Source organism: Callithrix jacchus, chromosome 3 (genome assembly GCF_049354715.1).
Source record: "Callithrix jacchus isolate 240 chromosome 3, calJac240_pri, whole genome shotgun sequence".
NCBI lineage: Eukaryota > Metazoa > Chordata > Mammalia > Primates > Cebidae > Callithrix > Callithrix jacchus.
This window is the reverse complement of record NC_133504.1, coordinates 88,373,749-88,392,006: the sequence shown is the minus strand read 5'-3', so window position 1 is coordinate 88,392,006 and position 18,258 is coordinate 88,373,749. Positions and strand designations below refer to the sequence as shown.

The 18,258-nt window shown below is 36.0% G+C and overlaps 1 protein-coding gene across 1 annotated transcript in view; it reads right to left on the bottom strand.

Annotated features, from left to right (window-relative positions):
- Positions 1-18,258, bottom strand: part of COL25A1 (collagen type XXV alpha 1 chain) — a 518,595-nt gene that overhangs the window by 150,045 nt on the left and 350,292 nt on the right. The window contains exons 6-7 of the mRNA XM_078366719.1: positions 15,456-15,482; positions 15,294-15,320 (exon numbers count right to left, since the gene is read on the bottom strand). Of these exons, the coding sequence (XP_078222845.1) occupies positions 15,294-15,320; positions 15,456-15,482 (54 nt within the window). The remainder of the gene's footprint in view (positions 1-15,293; positions 15,321-15,455; positions 15,483-18,258) is intronic.

Genomic DNA, 18,258 nt, shown 5'->3' with positions numbered 1-18,258 from the left:
TGAAAACGTGTAGACTCTATTTGGAAGTCAGAGCCAGTCTCTGATGTGATAATCAAAAACTTCCACTGTGCTTGCTTCCATCTCACTTCGCAAAGAAATGTTAAAAATGATTTCCTTGCATGTTAAGGTATGCAATACAAAATGTTTAGCACTAAATTATTGTTAATTTACATTCTCTTTAATCCTGAAATCCTACACTGAATAGAAAAATACTTTTAAAAAAACAATTAATTAGAAGATGAGGCGCTTAAGAATCTTTGTGCAGAAAGCTAAGGATGATATATCGTTAACCTAAAAAGCTTTATAGATTGCTTTGAACATTTACCTACCTTTTCTTATAGTAGTTAGAGTATAAACTGCAATAGGTTCACATTTGTGCATGTTTAGATCTTGTATATGTGAAGAATCTGTACTTATCGACAACTCTGCTTCATAAAGACATTATTGGTGAGTATAAATAAGAGTAAGTATTGATACACAGAGATGTGTGTATGAAATATACCTACAGATAGACTAATTACTGTCAGTGAGAACTGAAATATGTTCAAAAACTAGCATATGGAATGAGATACAGTACAATATTTTAAACAATTGGCTATAAAAGGCAAGTGTTTGATAATTCTTTTATTATTATTTAATTTTTAAAAAAAATTTTATTATTTTAATTGTACTTTAGGTTCTGGGGTACATGTGCAGATCAGCAGGATTGTTGCATAGGCACATACAATGTGCTTGGCTGCCTCCATTCCCCCGTCACCTACATCTGGCATTTCTTCCCATTTTATCCCTCCCTGACCTCCCCACCCCCACTGCTGTCCCTCCCTTGCCCCCCTCAACAGATCCCAGTGTGTGATGCTCCCCTCCCTGTGTCCATGTGTTCTCATTGTTCAACACCTGCCTATGAATGAGTGAGAACATGCAGTGTTTGATTTTCTGTTTTTGTGTCAGTTTGCTGAGAATGATGGTTTTCAGATTCATCCATGTCCCTACAAAATATACAAACTCATCATTTTTTATGGTTGCATAGTATTCCATGGTGTATATGTGCCACATTTTCCTTGTCCAGTCTATCATCGATGGACATTTGGGTTGGTTCCAGGTCTTGCTATTGTAAACAGTGCCACAATGAACATCCGTGTGCATGTGTCTTTATAAGAGAATGATTTATAATCCTTTGGGTATATACCCAGTGTATGGGATTGCTGGGTCAAATGGAATTTCTATTTCTAGGTCCTTGAGGAGTCACCACACTGTCTTCCACAATAGTTGAACTAGTTTACACTCACACCAACAGTGTAAAAGTGTTCCTATTTCTCCATATCCTCTTCAGCTTCTGTTGTGTCCAGATTTTTTAATGATCACCACTCTAACTGGCATGAGGTGGTATCTCAATGTGGTTTGATTTGCATTTCTCTAATAATAAGTGATGATGAGCATTTTTTCATGTTTGTTGGCCTCATGTATGTCTTCTTTTGAAAAGTGTCTGTTCATATCCTTCTCCCACTTTTGGATGGGCTTGTTTTTTTCTTGTAAATCTGTTTTAGTTCTTTGTAGATTCTGGATGTGAGCCCTTTGTCAGATGGGTAGATTGCAAAAATTTTTTCCCATTCTGTTGCTTGCCAGTTCACTCTAATGATTGTTTCTTTTGCTGTACAGAAGTTCTGGAGTTTAACTAGGTCCCATTTGTCTATTTTGGCTTTTGTTGCCAATGCTTTTGGCATTTTAGTCATGAAGTGCTTGCCTATGCCTATGTCCTGAATGGTTTTGCCTAGGTTATCTTCGAGGGTTTTTATGGTGTAAGGTCTTATGTTTAAGTCTTTAATCCATCTGGAGTTAATTTTAGTGTAAGTGTCAGGAAGGGGTCCAGTTTCTGCTTTCTGCACATGACTAGCCAGTTTTCCCAATACCATTTATTAAACAGGAAATCCTTTCCCCATTGCTTGTTTTTGTCAGGTTTGTCAAAGATCAGATGGTTGTAGATGTGTGATGTTGCCTCCAGGGCCTCTGTTCTCTTCCATTGGTCTACACCTCTGTTTTGGTACCAGTACCATGCTGTTTTGATTACTGTAGCCTCATAGTATAGTTTGAAATCAGGTAGCATGATGCCTCCAGCTTTGTTCTTTTTGCTCAGGACTGTCTTGGCTATGCAGGCTCTCTTTTGAATTCTTATTTTTACTTATTTATTTATTTATTTATTTATTTATTTATTTATTTATTAGACCAAGTCTTGCTCTGTCACCAGGCTGGAGTAGAGCAGTAGCGCGACCTTGGCTCACTGCAACCTTGATCTCCTAAGTTCAAGCAATTCCCCTGCCTCAGCATCCTGAGTAGCTAGGACTACAGGTGCATGCCACCACACCTGGCTAGTGTTTTATATTTTAGTAGAAACAGGGTTTCACCATGTTGGCCAGGATGGTCTCGATCTCCTGACCTTGTGATCCACCTGCCTCGGCTTCCCAAAGTGCTGGGATTACAGGCTTGAGGCATTGCATCCAGCCAGTAATTCTTAATATAAGAAGCAGTTCATAAATCTTGTAAAAGACAATCCAAAATGTCTAATTTTGATTGTCATTTGCAAGATTTGCAGCTTAGTTTTCAGTTGCATATGATTACAGCATATACAACTTCAAACTAAGGCAAATCTCAGAAGGTTCTCCTGTTCTGTTCTGTTCTGTTCTGTTGTTCTGTTCTGTTCCGTTTCATTCTGTTCCATTCTGGTCTGTGTTTGGGTATCACTCCCTCAGTCACTTCCTTCATTCTGTACTTCCTACCTCACCAGGAGAAGAATTTCTCTTTAGCCATCCCAGAAATATCACAAAGTGATGGCTTCCTCTCAGTGATGACAAGGTCAAGATTTTGGCAAGAAATTTCAAGGTTGGGCCACAATTTAAATAGTCTAGCTAAATAAATTAACTCAGCCTCTGAAAACAAGCCTGATGAAAAGCCAAAGGAATAAAAATATTTTTGAAAACAATCTAATGTATTCTTAATTAAAAATGTGATTGTATCTCCCTTAGATTTTTCTTCCCCTGCAGTAAACAGAATATTCAGGCTAACATTCTCTTTTGAAGACATGGCAAATGAGACAGGAATTGCCACCTGTTGTTCCCTTGTCCTTCCTAAGGTTACAGTTAGTTCCTGCCATTGCCCGTTGCATCCCACAGGCTTCAAGCCAGGACTGCACTCTCACTGTGCCATGGGAATTTGTCTCTCTTCTTGTTTTCCCACCACCATTTCTCTCTCTTAATTCTTCATTATAAGGAATTACTGTAGGCCTGAAGCTGACGAAAATATCTGTACTGGAAAGAGTGTCCTATGTCAATAGTTCTTTGATGTTTTGGAATGCTACACCAGAGGTTTTTGATACTACCTTTCTATCACTGACTCTTGTCAACTAGATTCATGATAAATTCACAAGCTTATAAAGCATGATAAGAATGCCCAGAAGTTTTCTTGGTATGTGGAACTGTAAAAACAACAATGTTCTTATTATTATTGCTATTTGCCTCTCTCTGCTTATGTTAAATAATTCATATGTGCTAATAAAAACCCACTAGTGATCAATAAAGGTCTCTCTGAATGTCAACATTTTTCAAGCAAAGTTTAACTGGCTTCTAAAAGATAAAACACAAAACTTCCTCACTCCTCCAAAGTCACTGTAGAATTACACTTGAAGTAGGACCTTGCAGCTGACATCCTTTTCCTACAAAGCCAGTCTTGTTTGCCAATTGTGATTTACAGGCTGTGTCTGCTACAGGGAGCTGCTGGACACATTAGTGCAGGTATGCTTATGAAAGGATGCTGCTGTCTGGCATTAAATGACTTTCCAGAGACCCATCTCATTCAGACCTACAGGAACTGTTCTTCCTGAACATGATCTGTCAATGCATAAGCCATTATTCCATCCATTCTGAAGGGAAGAATCAAAAATATAATCCTGCCCTCTGCTCCCTCTGTAAATCCTGATGCACCATTAAAATCTGCTGTTTTATACTTTCTGACTTCTATTTGGTTAATTCTCTACATTTGGGAGTGATACAGAAATAATGGTGGTAATAATGTTCAATTTTGTTAGTGTAAATTGTTTATAAATTGCTGTATTTCCTATCTGCAATATGTTCATTATTCATAGATATTACCAACTAAAGTAAAAATTGGATTTCTTTGTCCATTTCAAATACAGGTTTTTAGTATATTTACTAATAGCCTTACATTCTCTATATAATATTGAGAGTAGCCAACTCAAAATCAACCTTCACATTTCTAGCATATGCTTCCATTGTAGGCAGTAGTGCAACTCATAGCTCTACATTACATGAATCAATAAATCTAAAAATCTTGTATTTGGATTAAAGTATAAATAAGCTTACTTAAATATAAGACAGAAAATAAAACCTTCTACATGGTTATAATGTTTGAGAAAGGACCATTAATATATTTACTTACCAAGGAAGTCTTTAAATTATATAGCCAATATTTTATAAAAAAGCAGCACGTGTAAAAATTAAAACAAAAGAAATCTAAATGAAATAATATTAAATATATATACCTAAGTAAATTCTCTTTCAACTAAAATATGTCATTCCACTTAATTTCAAGAAAAATGTGAAATAGTGTCCCTAAGCCTGAAAAGATGACGAGGCATAAATCCAGAGATACATGTCACATGAAGAAGTAAGAAGAATATTGTAGTTTACATAAATGATTAACACAAAAGTGTAGACAAATAAAATCTCTTTACTCCATAAAATGGAATAAAGTAATGATTTACATTTGAAGGCCACTGTACTCAAAAAACAAAAAGGAAATCCAATGGTTATTTAAACTGGTATCATCTTCCAGAATTTCTTGTCAGAGGATGTGCTTAGGATTGGATTTTGGCTTTGGTTTTGGTTTTTGTATCTCTGTGGTCACTAGAATTTTCATTTAAAGGCTCACATATCTGGCATTCCACTACTATACTATTTTATATACGTAAGCATTTTACAAAATATTCCTTCTTACTTTCAAATATTTTGTATAAAAGTTTACCCAACCGGACTGCTGTATTTATTCAGTAGGGATAGATTTACTTACATAACCTTTTATATTAAAGACATATATACAAGATTTAAAGTGACATAAAACAGGTTGAGCCATTATTCCTCATCCTTTCCAAATCTATTTTTTTCAGTATTTGATGATCCAAGCCATTCAACCACTAACTAAAATTTACAACACTGAATTTCAAGGAAATATTGTCAACATATCTATCATTGCTTCTAAAAAATAATTTGTTTTCTAAATTGACCCATATTAGGACAAATTTACAAATATTTCTGGGTTCAATTCAATACAACTTTTCAGTGGTTCGAAGTATGACAGAGAACATTCAAAAGAGAACTCTGATTAGAAAATATAACAAGAACATTTGCAAATCATAATAAGCTTACTGTTTCCATGCCAGCTTCCGAATCTGGAAAGTGTTAAAATAATTTTCTCATAATTTATTTCTTTCCATTGTGTTATATCCATTCCCTTTCTCAGGCAATATATTCAGTACCCAATGAGTAGTATATTCATTAAGACTACAGAGAAAGGCAAGGGTTAAATAAATAAGAACAGCAAATTAATATCCAGGCCTAAATGTTTTAGCAGAGCTAAAAAATCTGTTTAATCATTCAAGTCAACAAAGGTTAAGATAATAAAATAAACTTCTAAATGCTTTCCTTTTCTGGAACCTAATCTGTCTTGCCAAAGATGTTTTTAAGATGCTATCAGTTTTGCATAGTCCCAGCTGTTATGAAAATTTACTTGAATACACTAGGAGGAGAAGGAATTTTATGAAAATAGTGAAGCAGAGCTCCTGGGTGGCTTATTGAAACTGTGAGAGCTTCGGACTCATTTAAAACCAGCTGTTGGCTGATGATGTTGAGACCAATAACCACTAAATCTCCTATTTATCAGGGCTCTGTGTTCTTTGGCAAGGTGATGGTAACCAACTGATTAGAAGATTAATGTATAATCAAAAGATAACTTTATGATGTTTTTTCATTTTATTGGCTAAGTTTCATTAATAAATTTGCCATAATTTCAGAAAAACATAGTATTCTGTTTTAAAACTCATCATTAAACACTAAAACAGCTTTGCTTATTTTTAAGGCTATGTTTTTAAGTCACTAAGATAGAGAAAAGAAATATGAGCCATTATCATCAAAGCCCTGAATATCACTGTGATTCCAGGGTTTTGGTTCATGATGAGGGCAGAGGCCCTTATTAACTGGGCAAACAAAAAGCCCTCTTTAATGATGAAGAAAGGCAGTGGTAGCAGTAGTGGGTGCAGATGACAACAGGAGAAGCATTAAAAGTCTTGAGACTTTTAGAGTTGACACTGAGGTTCTGTTACTGATAAAGAAGTGAAGTTCAATTTTTTTGCAAAGAGACTTAGAATAAAAGTGGAATCAACAAAATAGCATTTAGGTTATGCAAACACAGCATTATGAAGAGCAGAAAACAAACATCTGGTTATCCCAAAGAAACAATTACTAATAGCAAGCATAAGCAGGATCTTGAAATGCAATTTTCTTTTGAAAAAATTTTTTAAGACTGGTGTGATAATATATACAATGTTCAAATAGGTGCTATTGAGTTGAGAAGTAAAACCTGTATTATAACAAGGTAATTTGGTGTTCTTACAACCCTTGGAGGATAGCCGACATTGCCCTGCCTCTCTTTGCTCCATATAGTGAGTTCTAAGGTATTACTCAGTGACATACAGGTTCTAGGGTATTACTATGTGGCAAGCATGCATTCAGTCATTTTTTGGGGCTATTACTACATGGCATTCATTCATTTGTTTTCTGTTGGGTCAACAGTGCATGGATTGTACAAACTGAGTCTATCATAATTGCAAAGAAAAAATCCACCTATTTGTGTTTGTGTTCCCCAGCTTTTTCAATATTATTCATAGAGGCATGGGATTTTCAAGTTGAAAGGGTTCCTAACAGCCATCTGGAGGCAGCTTGATATTGTGGAAAGAGAGCAGTATTTGAAATTGGTGTGAGTCCAAACACTGTCTTTTGGTAAATGTATGTGAAAGAACTTGAAAAGGTCACTCAATCCTATCAGAAAAAAAAAAAAAAGGTTGGCTGTGCACAGTGGCTCACACCTGTAATACCAGCACTTACGGTGGCTGAGGTAGGCAGATCACTTAAGTCCAGGAGTTCACAACCAGCCTGGGAAACATGATAAAACCTTGTCTCTAATAAAAATACAAAATATAGCTGGGCATGGTAGTGTGCATCTGTAGTCCCAGCTATTTGGGGGACTGAGGTAGGGATCACCTGAGCCCTGGGAGGTTGAGGCTGCAGTGAGCCATGACTGTGCCAATGCATTCCAGCCTGGGCAACAGAGTGAAACCCTGTCTCAAAACAAAAGAAAGAAAAAAATGAAAAGAAGAGAGAAAAGATAAAGAAAAGAAAAGAAATAAGGGAAGGAAAGAAGGGAGGGAGGGAGGAAGGGAAGGGAAGGGAAAGAGTGAGAAAGGTCATATTAATATGTGTTCTACCTACTTTCAGAATTACTTTAGAGGACAAATGATAGAATATATGGAAAATGTAATCTGTAAATACCTATGTTCAAATTCTGGTTCTGCCACTGACTGATTAATTTGGACAAAATATTTAAATTTTCTAAGTCTCGATTTCCTCATCCATTAAATGAGAATAATTAAAGTAAGTATTTCACAGTGTTGTTGAAATAAATTGTGACATCATAGTGATTGGCATATTTTAGGAACGTAATAAAAGTATCCTTATTGTTATTTCAAATACAGATATTTCTGTCACACCTATCATTTCATATTAATGTTGATGATTTATAACAACTACCTTTTTGATATGGAAGCAGTCTTGTTCACTGAAAACAGCACTAACTAGAAGCTGAAAAAGTCAGGTTCGAATCCCATTTCTACCACTTACAAATTGTGTCAACTTGGGCAAGTTACTTTACCCCATACTCCTCGTACAAAATATCAGAAGAATAATCAGGTATGGTTTGTTGAGAGCTTATTACAGATTTTTATATATTACTTTATTAATCCTGATCATAATCACAGAGATAGTGGTAGAGTTAGAATTTTATCCCTGTCCAGCCTGACTTGAGCCCACATGGATAATCATTTTACTCGACTGCATATACTTTTCCTATTTTTTCTCCTGATAATCAAGCTCTCTGGACTACAGTAAGGCTTAGAGATGATGTGTGCAACTTACCTAGAAAAGTATCCAGCATGTTGTAAGACTAAACTATCAGCAGCTGTAATTATGATGTGAAGGCTTATTTCCTAGTCTAACTTTCTTATTCAACCTAGGAATCCCTGACAACTTCCATAAAGCGGGTCATGCAATCTCTCCTTAAATACAAGGTAAAGTCATAGCCTTGAAACTTTGCAAGACAAAGCTATGAGGATGAAATAAAGAGAATCAATTATTTATTAATTTATCTATCCTTGGTGACTGACAGTATAAAGTACTATCCCAATCCTAAGCCTAAAGGCCTAATGAAATGCAGTATTTGGAAAAATTAATTTAAGATTAGTGGCAAATCTGTAATGACATCTCCCCAAGAATCAAGGCGGGAAGTGCAATTCTTATGCAGGATGCACTCATTTGTGGAAATCTAACACTCAGTGTCTCGTAGAATAAAACCAGATGACATTTGTGGTTGTTATATTACACCTAAAACTGTAGGCTTGAAATTGATTCAGTGTATACTGAAAGAAAGTTAATGCTGAAAAGTTAGCCCACTTTCTCCTGCATTAAATCATATGCCATCAACTGTATTCAAAGACGGTCAACTTTCCTGCTATTTACCTTTTAACTTCTCACAATCTGACTTCCACTCTCACTACTTAACAAAATGTATTCCTTTAATAGCCCATGACTCCAAATAGCAAATCCGAAAGCTTTTTAAAGACCTCATCCCTGAGGCTCTCTTTTCATTGAGAACATTACATTGGCCACTCTTTTTTTTTTTTTTTTTTTTTAATAGTTTTGTCTATGTAGTGTTCACACATCTAACCTTTAAATGCTTCTAACTTTCAAACGTTCTCTCTTTTGCTGATACTCCTGCCTTCCTCATTCCATTCCTTAAATGTGGGTCTTTTTAAAGGCTCTCTTCTAGGGCAGTACTCTTCTTATTCTTTTGCCCACCATTTTTCTAATTCTAGGATTTCAATTCTCCGTCTGTGATAATTCAGCTATGTAACAGTTACCTCCAGTTATGGCACTGTCTCAGTATTCTAGTCTCATGTTTCTGTTTGTTACACGATTCCAATGAAATATCTCACAAATTCAACATAATTAAAATCCATCTTTTCATTTATCCTTCCAACTTTCTTCTGACTGGTTTTATCAAGCATCAACCCAGAAACTTTAGCCCCATCTTTGTCTTCTTATTCAACTTCATCCTCTACATCCAATTAGCTTCAAGGCTTGTGTTGAATTTTCACCTGAGCATCTTTCCATTTCACTTCCTGACTTCTTTTTAAAACACTTAACCTGACTGCAACTCCACCCACTACAACTCTACCCAGGTTCACAGGTCCTCTTTGTAAGTCCAATAGAGACAGAATCCATCTTTCAGCCTCTGCCTCAAGACTTCTCTCTCACCAAATGCTCCCCTATCAGTGTCAGCCCTGATTTCCCTCTTTGTCAATTCAGGTGTTTGCCTGGCACTTGTGGTAAACCTTATTGGCTGGATAACCTAAATTCCCTTTCAGCCCTATTCTCCTTGTCCCTTTCAGCTTTTGGATGACTGTGTGACCCAACCTAGCCAATGAGACATGACCAGAAGTCTGCTAAGAAGTTCATAGGGAAAATTTTGCCTTTTGGAGTCAGACCCTTCTCTCTCTATCCTTCCTGCTGATATACACCTATGCGATGGCTGAACTTGAAGCAGCCTTCTTGCAATCATGAGACAAAGGCTAAGAGATTCATAGACTTAGTAACATCATTGAATCAGTAGTAACACAATTGAGTTATATAAATAACACTATCAACTACCTTCCCCAAAATTCTTATGTGAGAAAAATAAACTCATATCCTAGCTTTCATGGTGAAATTGGAGCTTTTCTCCATATTTTGGTGGCCCCTTTGGAATCTCTTTCTTGGTTCATCAACTTACCACTACCCACCCCTCCCCTTTCCCTAACCCCCTGCTGAAATTCTCACTCTGACTCTGACCTTTCAACTCAGTATATCTCCTTGTCTCCAGTGATACCTCATGTTTCAGGCTAAGTCAGCTCATCCTTTCCAGTTCTCTCTCCACTGAGGACTGAACATTTTCCCTACACCCTAGATTCTTATGACCTTGTCCTAAGTAAGTGACATAGTTTCCTGATCTATTTGGTCACCGTGCTTTTAGTCTCTTCCAATTCTATTCTATAGTGGATACTACCACCAAATATACATATATATGTATAAATATATGTATATATAAATATTATATATGTATAATATATACATATATACGTATGTATATATATGTATACGTATATATATATATATAATATATATATGTATTTTTTTTGAGCCTGAGTCTCACTCTGTCTGTTGCCCAGCCTGGAGTGCAATGGTGTGATCTCAGATGACCGCAACCTTTGCCTCCCAGGTTCAAGTGATTCTCCTGCCTCAACCCGCCGAGTAGCTGTGATTACAGGCACCCACCACCACACCTGGCTAATCTTTGTATTTTTAGGGGAGACAGTGTTTCACCATGTTGGCCAGGTTGGTCTTGAACTCCTAACCTCAGGTAATCCGCCCACCTCAGCCTCCCAAAGTGCTAGGATTACAGCTGTGAGCCACCATGTCCAGCCTCAAAAATATTATTATAAAGAACATTTGGTAAAAAGTACAGCAATAGTCTCAAAATAAGGTAAGCAGAGATTACTCAAACTTCTCAATGGCTCTCTAATGTCTACCAGACTAGACATTCAAAATGCTCCATAATATAACTTCAATCCAAAATTTTCAGTCTATATGACACAATTTTTTACTTGACCTATTTATTGGCAAATAGAATATTATTTTTGAGGGTCTTTTTTAAAACTTACTTTTTTTTTTTTTTGAGATGGAGTCTTGCTCTGTCACCTGGTTGGAGTGCAGTGGCAGGATGTCGGCTCAATGCAACCTCCGTCTCCCAGACACAAGCGATTCTGCTGTCTCAGTCTCCTGAGTAGCTGGGACTACAGGTGTGTGCTACTACACCCAGCTAATTTTTTGTATTTTTTCGTAGGGGTGGGGTTTCACCATGGCCAGATGGTCTCGATCTCCTGACCTCATGATCTGCCTGCCTCGGCCTTCCAAACTACTGGGATTATAAGCATGAGCCACCGTACCCGGCCTTAAAACTTACTTTTAATTGACAAATACAAATTATATCTATTTTGTTATATATATATATATATATGTTGTTTTGAAATATGTACACATCATGGAATGGCTATATCAGGCTAATTAACATTTGTATTACCTTACATTCTTATCTTTTTTGGTGACAACACAATGTACTCTCAGCATTTTCAAGACCATAATATATTGTTATTAACTGTAGTCACCATGCTGTACAGCAGACCTCTTGAACTTATTCCTCTTATCTAACTGAAAGTTTGTATCCTTTGACTAACATCTCCCAAAACCCTTCCCCACCAGCCCTGGGTCACCACCATTAAATGCTCTCCTCATATGTATTCAACTTTCAAAAATTCCACATGTAAGTGAGATCATGCCATTATATATCCTTCTGTGCCTGCCTTATTTTACTTAACATAAGGTCCTTCAGGTTCATCCAGGTTGTTGCAAATGACAAGATTCCCTTCTTTTTACGGCTAAATTGTATTGCATTGTGTATACCACATTTTCTTTAATCACAAATGGAATATTATTGTTTCTTAACTAAATTCTGCCATTGTCTACTTGGATAATATTGTTTATACTATTTCCTCTTCCTGGAATATGTAATGTCTTGCTCTTCACCATATCCTTTAAAGATTATCCATTTATCAAGTCCTAGCTTAAGTGTCACCTCTTCCACAGTGGCCAGTGCTCATTTAAAATGAAAGAATTTCACTTTTCTAGTACCTCTTGGTATATCTATTTGATGCAGATAACATATAACCACACAGTTTTCTTATTCAGGTACTCATGAAATTATCAGCTTCTTAAAAGTCATAATGATATAATAATATTTTATTATACATTCAACAAATATTTATTGAATCTTCACTATTCCATGTGAAGGTGGTATGAACAAGACAGAGCAGAACTTTGCTTTCATGGAATATAGGATCTAAGGAGGGAGGGACATATTTTATAGATAATGAGCAAGTAAATACATGGACAAGATAGAATAATCTCTGGTTTAGATTGAGTAGGTAGAGAAGTTCTCTCAGAGGAGGTGATATTTGAGATGAAATCTCAATGATTAGAAGAATCCAATCACAAGAAGACCAGAAGAGGGCAAATGAGAAGTTATTGAGTTGGGTGAAAGTGTGGTGTGTCTGAAGATCACATGGAGGACAGTGTGGCTGGAGTGTCGTGGGTGGAGAGGAGACTAGTGTGAGACGAGCTGGTAGGGATGGGCAAGAGCTAACTAAGCACAGTAGGTTGGACTTCATTCTAATGTTTTACACAGAAGTAACATGACCTAGTTTACAATGTAAAGTGATCTCTCTGCCTGCTGTGTAGGGTTATATAGGGTTAAGAGTGGAAATACAAAGATTAATTGGAAAACCACTGGAGTAATGAAGAACATGAAGGTAGGTTTAATTTGGTGGTTAGGAGAAGAGAGAAATAAGTGGACACATTTATTGTATCTATAGGGCTAAGCACAGTATCTTAAAGATGGTAGCTGCTCAATACACACTGCTGAATATATGTCTAAAGACTTAAAAATAGTCTCACCTCCTTAATTTCTCAATGATCTTCAGGGTTTTCCTGCTTTGCTTTACCTCTTATGGCTTAATTTATTCCCACCGGACACTTGCGGAGTCAAAGAGATAAAACTTCCAAATATTCAAGGAAATGGTATAGGTCTCATAACAGAAATTCACCTAATTAAGAGCTGACATGATGGGGTTTGGAGTTCATATTGTTAATCATGGAAAGAAACAAACTATTGGAAACATGGCAAAAAAGCGTAATTTAAAATCTGCAATATGATGAAAATGGACAAGGGATTCAAATACAAAAATCTACATTTAAAAAAAGAGCCTTTGGTCATCATCAGCTAAAACACTGTGTGCCTAAATAGAGAATGTGGGTAAAATTAATTTTCATTAAATTTGGAGATGTTTCCAGTTCTTACTTTTGATTTTTTTTGAAATATAGAACCTTCATCTTACGATCTTGATATGATGAAGTTCCTAATTTTTAGCTAATAGTATGTTACTCGATGGTAGTGTTTATAAAATTCTAAGAGCACTGAGTGAGACCTGCTTTGAATCTGAGAAAAGACAGGAAAGCCATATACCTTCCAGAATATTTAGATTCATACCCATGAAGATTCATCCTTCATTAGGAATTCAATCCAAATTCCTTCAATACAAAGCAAAATATAGAGAAAAATGAGATCAGTTTTTACCACTTTCCACCTGAAATGCTAAATGGGCTCTGAACGGAGTGAAACTTGGCCCCATTCAGTGTGAAAACTGGCTGAAATCTGTATGAAAGGCAGTCTGGGTTTGTCAAAGTAGTTCATGAACTTTGGCCAAACTTTCAAGGAAACTGGTCCAAGTCTTAGTTTGTAACATGAAACCAGGTGAATTTCAGATGGTTTCAGGTTTCATCTTGAAAATTTGGCCTAGCTTTCTAATCAATCATCACTCTTTGTAATGATGAAAGCCAACACACCTTTTTGAAAATGAGGACTGCATGCATACTGATGACAGCTAAGCTGTGAACCACCCTTTACTTCCTTTGCCAAAAGAAGATTTCTCAGAATGGAAAGATTTTCCCTCTTACCTGGAAAGGGCAAATTGAGTGATTTTGATACTGCATGTAGAAAGAAATGATACTCGATATGAGGAGACATGTCATGTGAAATAATCACCACGTATAGAGCAAATGGCTGTATTCTAATCACTTAAGGTTATGAGAGTCTTATTTTATTCACATCCATGACAGTAGATAATGTCGTGTTTAATCTCCTAAAATGAGCTTCTACTTGAAGCTAGTCATCAGCCAGAGTAACTGCCATGAGAAACAAAATGCTGTGAAGCATAATCAGTATTTCCATATTCTTCATATGGTTGAAGATCAAAAGGGAAAGTATAAGAAATCACAGCATAACTTTTCTCTAAGAAACATGAGGAGATAATATGACTACAAACCTTTCAAGTTTGCATCAACTGCATCTTTTGCAAAAATATCTCTATGCAGTATAAATGCATTTAATAAGTAACTAAGCACAGTGAGTTTCACAGAAAGACCTACATAGTTTCTGTTTTCAACCTGAAAGTTTTAAATAGGCCTTTACACTGTAAAAAATTACTCTATTCAACCAAATACTTGCTTTTGTACATAGTGACATGAGAAAATTGAGAGGTATGTTGAACGGAGCCACTATATCATTGAAACAGTATGTCTGAACATTTGGGTAATAAGGCACAGATGTGAAGCAGAGGACTTGGCACTACCAAGGTAACAACAAAGCATTCACCATTGTGTTATAATGGTTTCAAGGGCCACATCTGAGAAGCTTAAAAGAATGCTCCCTCCGCCCCGAAATGCTAAATTGTATTACACCTTTTATCTGCTTAAAAATCTATAAAAACTAGAAATTAAAATAAGTATTATTCAAACTTAGGCCAAAGAACATATATATAAAATGCATTGATAATTTTATCTATAAAAAACATATTTATGCAAGAACACGTAAAGTTTAACTGTAGCAAAAGGCCAAATTCAATAGAAATCCATATGGCCTTTATATTGCGAAACAATTTATGCAAATCTGAAGGACCCAATAGTCACTGGAAGGGTGGCTGCTGTTGATAATTGGAAGTGATTCTGACCCTTACTCAGTATGTCTAATTATTGTAGAATTTTCTATTTATAGGCATCAAGTAAATATACTGCAACAGAATACATGCAATTAGTTAATTAGGTGTTTTCACTTACAAGAGGTATGGTATTTTTGCCAGCCATTACTGAATCATGTGGAACAAAGGCAATTATGAAGCTGAGCTACTTTCATTCAATAAACTTGGATTTAGAAACTAACTTTCTGCCCAGGATAGGTAGAGCACAACTTACCCGAGGTCCCTGATCACCTTGTTCTCCCTGTAGAATAGAACAGTGAGATGACAATTTTAGCTAAAATAAGGCTCCTTTAAAAGATCAAAATGTAATATAGTATAGCTCATGCCAATACGGATCTCCACTAACTTTATTTATTTCTGCTATGCATTTTCTTACCTTGTCACCTTTAGGACCAGGAGGGCCCTGAAAAAAAAGAGAGAAAAAAAATGTAATTAAAAAAAGATATTATAAACTGAATAGATCAGCCACATTAATGAAAAGATTCATTCAAAGAATACATAGATAGCTGTCAATGAGGTTTCTCAAGAAATTTCAGTTTCTAAATTATAATTATATTAGAATGTGAAACATATAACCATATATGTTTGTGCATATATACCTGCATATATCATAAGTACATAATATGCTAAATAAATTTTCACAAATTCAACATATGTATGCAAGTTAAAGAAACCAAACACTACCCACAAGTTAGAAGCTCCTGTTGGGATATTTCCTTGTCACTACCCTCTACCAACAGTAACTTCTATTCTGACCTCTGACAATATAGATTAGCTTGCCTGTTTTTGTACTTTATGGACATAAATTCATAGAGTCTGAGCTCTTTTGCTTAATTAGTGTGAAATTCACTCATAATTTTGGGTGTAGTTGTAGATTGCTTTTACTGCTTTATAATACTCCATTGTACGAATATATCATCATTTATTTATTCATTCTACTGTTGGCAGCCATTTGTTTCCAGGAGTTTCTAGGTCTTGGCTATTATAAAAATACTGCTATGGCCAGGCACAGTGGCTCACACCTGTAATCCCAGCACTTTGGGAGGCCAAGGTGGATGGATCACCTAAGGTCAGGAGTTCAACCTCAGCCTGGCCAACATGGTGAAACCCCATCTCTACTAAAAATACGAAAATTAGCTGGGTGTGGTGGTAGACACCTGTGATCCCAGCTACTTGAGAGGCTGAGACAGGAGAATCACTTGAACCCGGGAAGCAGAGGTTTCGGCGAGCTGAGATTATGCCACTACACTACAGCATGGGCAACAGAGCAAGACTCTCAAAAAAAAAAGTGCGATGAACATAGTAATTCATGTCCTTTGTGAAAAATTACATGCATTTCTGTTGGATGTATATCCAGAAAAGGAACTATTAGGTTATAGGTTATACATATGCTCAGTTTTAGTAGATGCTGCCAAATGGTTTTTCAAAGCGATTCTTAAAATTTAAGCCACATCAGCGATGTATGGAATTAAGTTGTCCCATATCACCAATATTTGATATTTTCTATCTTTTTCATTTTAGGCATTCTCATAGAGATGTGATAATTTCACATCATGTTTTAATATGTATTTTCCCAGTGATTAGTAAATTGAACCCCCTTTTAATACATGTACTGGCCCTTTTGCATCCTTTTTCATAAAGTGTCTCTTTATACCTTTAGCCCTTGGCTTGCTAATTGTCCTGTTGATTTGCTAGAGTTCTTTATCTATTGTATATTATACATTGTACATATGTACATAGGTAGATGTAGAGTTACTTATATATTTTTGAATGAGTCTTTTGTCAGATATATTTACTGTAAATATATTTTCCCACTTTGTTTACTGCCTTTACATTCTCTTAGAGGTGTTTTTGATGAATACCTCTGAGTTCTTAGTTTTAAGAAACCTCAATTTAACACTTTCTATTCTTTATAGTTGTCTCTTTTTATATTCTACTTAAGAAATCTTTGCCTATTTCAATGTCATAAAAAGGGCTTTCTATGTTTATTTTTAAAGCTTTATTATTTTATCTTTCATATTTAAATCTGAATTTATTAAGAATTTATTTTGTAAATGATGTGAGGTAAAAGTCAAGATGCTTTTTAAAAATGTGGATATCAAATTAACCAAACATTTCTTGAAAATGTATCGTTTCCCTATTATATACATTATTACCTTTGTCATAAGTTAAGTGACCCTATATATGTGGCTCTTTACAGGAATTTCTGTTTTGGGGGGCAGCTGTCTATTCCTGAGCCTCACTGAGAGTTTCTTTACCTTCAAACAGAAATACTAGCAGGAAATACTAATTCCAGAGGCACTGATTTTGTTATCTTTTCTAGCTCTTAAAGATAAAGTCATGTGCCCACTTGAGGAGTTGGAGTATTTTAGAGTCACTTTCTATCTCTGATCTCCATTTTCAGCAGGGCTGGGGAACAAGGACAAGGCTAGACAAGTAACAGGCTCAGGTTCTAGCACAGTACCCCATCCTAGGTGCCAGTGGGGACTGCTATGTCACTGCAGGTGGGAATGTACCAATGTTCCACCCTCTAAAACATTTTCTTCTGCTAAGTACCAGCTACAGAGAACTGCACCAGATTCCCATTCTCAGTGTGGCCCTCTGGTAACAGCTGTGAAATTATCATAAAATCAGTAATAACCACATCATGCCCTATACTTTGTATCTTTTACCATCGACGACAAACTTTTTCACCTGTTGCATTCAATCTTTTCTGCAATCCAATGAGGAAAGTATTATGATAATCCTTTCATAGATGCCAAAAATGAAACTCAAAGATTATCAGTATTAGGCTTCTTGTGAGTTAGCCAAGACTTCAACCCACTATGTGTGACTTTAAATGTAGAGGTTTTGACACAAAGTATTGGAATACAGCTCTGGAACTAGATTCTTAGAAAGAGGGATACCTATCTGGTGCCTGCCTTCAACAAGGGCCATCTAAAATGCTTCCCCACTACATTTCCACAGTGTCACAGACACTGGTCCCAACGTCTCAAGTTCAAAATGAGAGAAAGAGGAATTGAGGAGGAGTGGGGGCGGGGGGGGGGACCAAGATGATGGAATCAGCCTTGTAAAACCTTTTTATCTCTTACCCCACAAATCATTTTGCCATTTAAAAGAGGAAAGAGAAAAAATTATTTTTGTTTTCAATAAATGTCTAAGATTTTTATTGTTTTCAG